The sequence below is a fragment of the Camellia sinensis genome, chromosome 14 (assembly GCF_055761805.1).
Source record: "Camellia sinensis isolate YWXY chromosome 14, ASM5576180v1, whole genome shotgun sequence".
Classification (NCBI taxonomy): Eukaryota; Viridiplantae; Streptophyta; class Magnoliopsida; order Ericales; family Theaceae; genus Camellia; species Camellia sinensis.
This window is the reverse complement of record NC_138974.1, coordinates 62,526,396-62,528,153: the sequence shown is the minus strand read 5'-3', so window position 1 is coordinate 62,528,153 and position 1,758 is coordinate 62,526,396. Positions and strand designations below refer to the sequence as shown.

The following is a 1,758-nucleotide window of genomic DNA, read 5'->3' as shown; positions in this document are numbered from 1 at the left end:
CGCCCATCTCCATTCCTTGTATAGCTATCCTAACCTCGGAGTCTTGCGAGCCGCATTTCGGGTTAAAGAAAGAGATTGGGCCAAGCTTCTAAATTTCGAACCGACCTACCGTTACAGCGGTCGACGGAAAGCAAAGGTAACCGATTTTCTTCTCGAGGAGGACCCAGAACCGGATCCAACTTTGCCCGAGATAAGACTTGTCCCGCTAACAGCTGAAGAAGAAATGGCAAAGAAAAGCAGAGTTAGGGCCCTCCTGACCGCAACAACCAGGGCCGAAGTAACACCAACTACTGAGGTTCAGCCCGCCGTCGTGGCCCTTCCTTCACAACGGCCTTCTTCATCTCGCCCTTCAAAACGCGCCCGATCTACGTCAGCCGAACAGCAACTCGTTGATGAAGTCGAATCCGTCCCCCAAAGTCCTCATCCTGCCTCTCAACCAGAGCAAACTGACCGAGCTCGATCTCCGAAGTGGGCTCCGCCTTTGATCTTCAATGACCGAAACATCAAAGCCACTGATTCGGTCGTGGCTGAAAAAGACCACCAACTGGCCTTTAACCTGGCCAAAAGTGTGTGCCTCCCCAAGGACATGGAGCACCACTTGAAGCAGCTGAACACCGAAATGAAATCAATTCGGTCTGCTTCCAAGTCCATGATCTTGGTAAGTAGCTCTGTCTGTTTTTTCCTGTCTAAATTTTTCCAACTTTTACTTCGGCTGAGATGAGATTTTTGTTTTGCCAGGCCTTGCAAAAGAACAATGTCACTTATAGGAAAGTCCAAGAACTCCGCAAAACCACAAGGCAGGCAATGGCGGAAGCCGAAGCAAAGTCGGCCGAACTACTACAAGCCGAAAAGAGAATGGCCGAGCTAGAAGCGGAGAACGGCCGTCTTGCCGATCTAGTTAATTCGGCGGAAGCGGAGAAGCAGAAAGCTGCCATCGTTATGAAGGACAAGTATTTGCGGGAGTTGTTGAAGCTTGAGAGGAGAAAGGACGCCGAAATAAGCGAACTGAAAAAGAACATGGAGGCGGTCGACAAGGGGGGGTACAAGCGAGGTTTCAAGGAGGCAGAGGAGGCCTACGTCAAGCAATGCGATGCCGCCAAGGAGCTTTTCTTCAAGTGCGGCTGGAGGGCGGCTGTGGAGAAGCTCGGTCATGATCAACAGACCGAGGTCTTCAACCCTCCAGAGTACTTTATACCGAAGTCCCTTGCGGGGTATGCGGATGCCATGCAGCAGCAATTCCTTGAAGGTTCAGATACTGACGAAGATTCTGCTTCTGAGGGTACTCCGGTTGAAAACGTGGATCAGATAGATCGGCCGGAGTCCAGAGTGGAAGATCTAACTATTGAACAGCCAAATGAAACTGTGGCTCCGATCGATGCCACTATTGTGACTGAAGGAGTGCTGCCACCAGAGACCGGTCTTCCAGTTGTCACTGATGCTGCCTTTGATGCTGAGATTGAAGATCTTTTCGCTTGACTTTGTATTCCCCTCTCTTTTTTTTTTTTCCCTTTGTAACCGAACTAAGCCCCCTTGTAATGACTTCTCTTGCAATGAAAATTTTACTTCTCTTATTCCGGTTATTGTGTGTATGCTTGCATTTGTAATGTCTTCTATTACTCCAAGTGTTATTTCGGTTTTTGGTTGGTTAAACTATACTTACCAGCCAACCACTCTTTAGCCGATATAATTACTTCGGCTGAGGAGTACTAAGTGTTGGTTTAATCCAGCCAACCACTCTTCAGCCTCACACTTACTTCG

At 48.9% G+C, this 1,758-nt stretch overlaps 1 protein-coding gene across 1 annotated transcript; it reads left to right on the top strand.

Moving 5' to 3' along the window:
• LOC145807472 (uncharacterized) lies at window positions 1-1,547 on the top strand. The gene is made up of 2 exons (XM_082905759.1): window positions 1-658; window positions 739-1,547. Exons 1-2 carry the CDS (start codon window positions 224-226, stop codon window positions 1,474-1,476), a joined length of 1,173 nt encoding a protein of 390 aa, XP_082761885.1. The 5' UTR covers window positions 1-223; the 3' UTR covers window positions 1,477-1,547.
• The last annotated feature ends 211 nt before the right edge of the window (window positions 1,548-1,758 follow it).

What these genes read in the sequence shown, in the direction of transcription:
- LOC145807472 (XM_082905759.1), top strand. Translation starts at nt 224, where the DNA reads ATGGCAAAGAAAAGCAGAGTTAGGGCCCTCCTGACCGCAACAACCAGG. An exon ending in CTTCCAAGTCCATGATCTTG is followed by an intron (nt 659 to 738) that starts GTAAGTAGCTCT and finishes TTGTTTTGCCAG; the next exon opens with GCCTTGCAAAAGAACAATGT.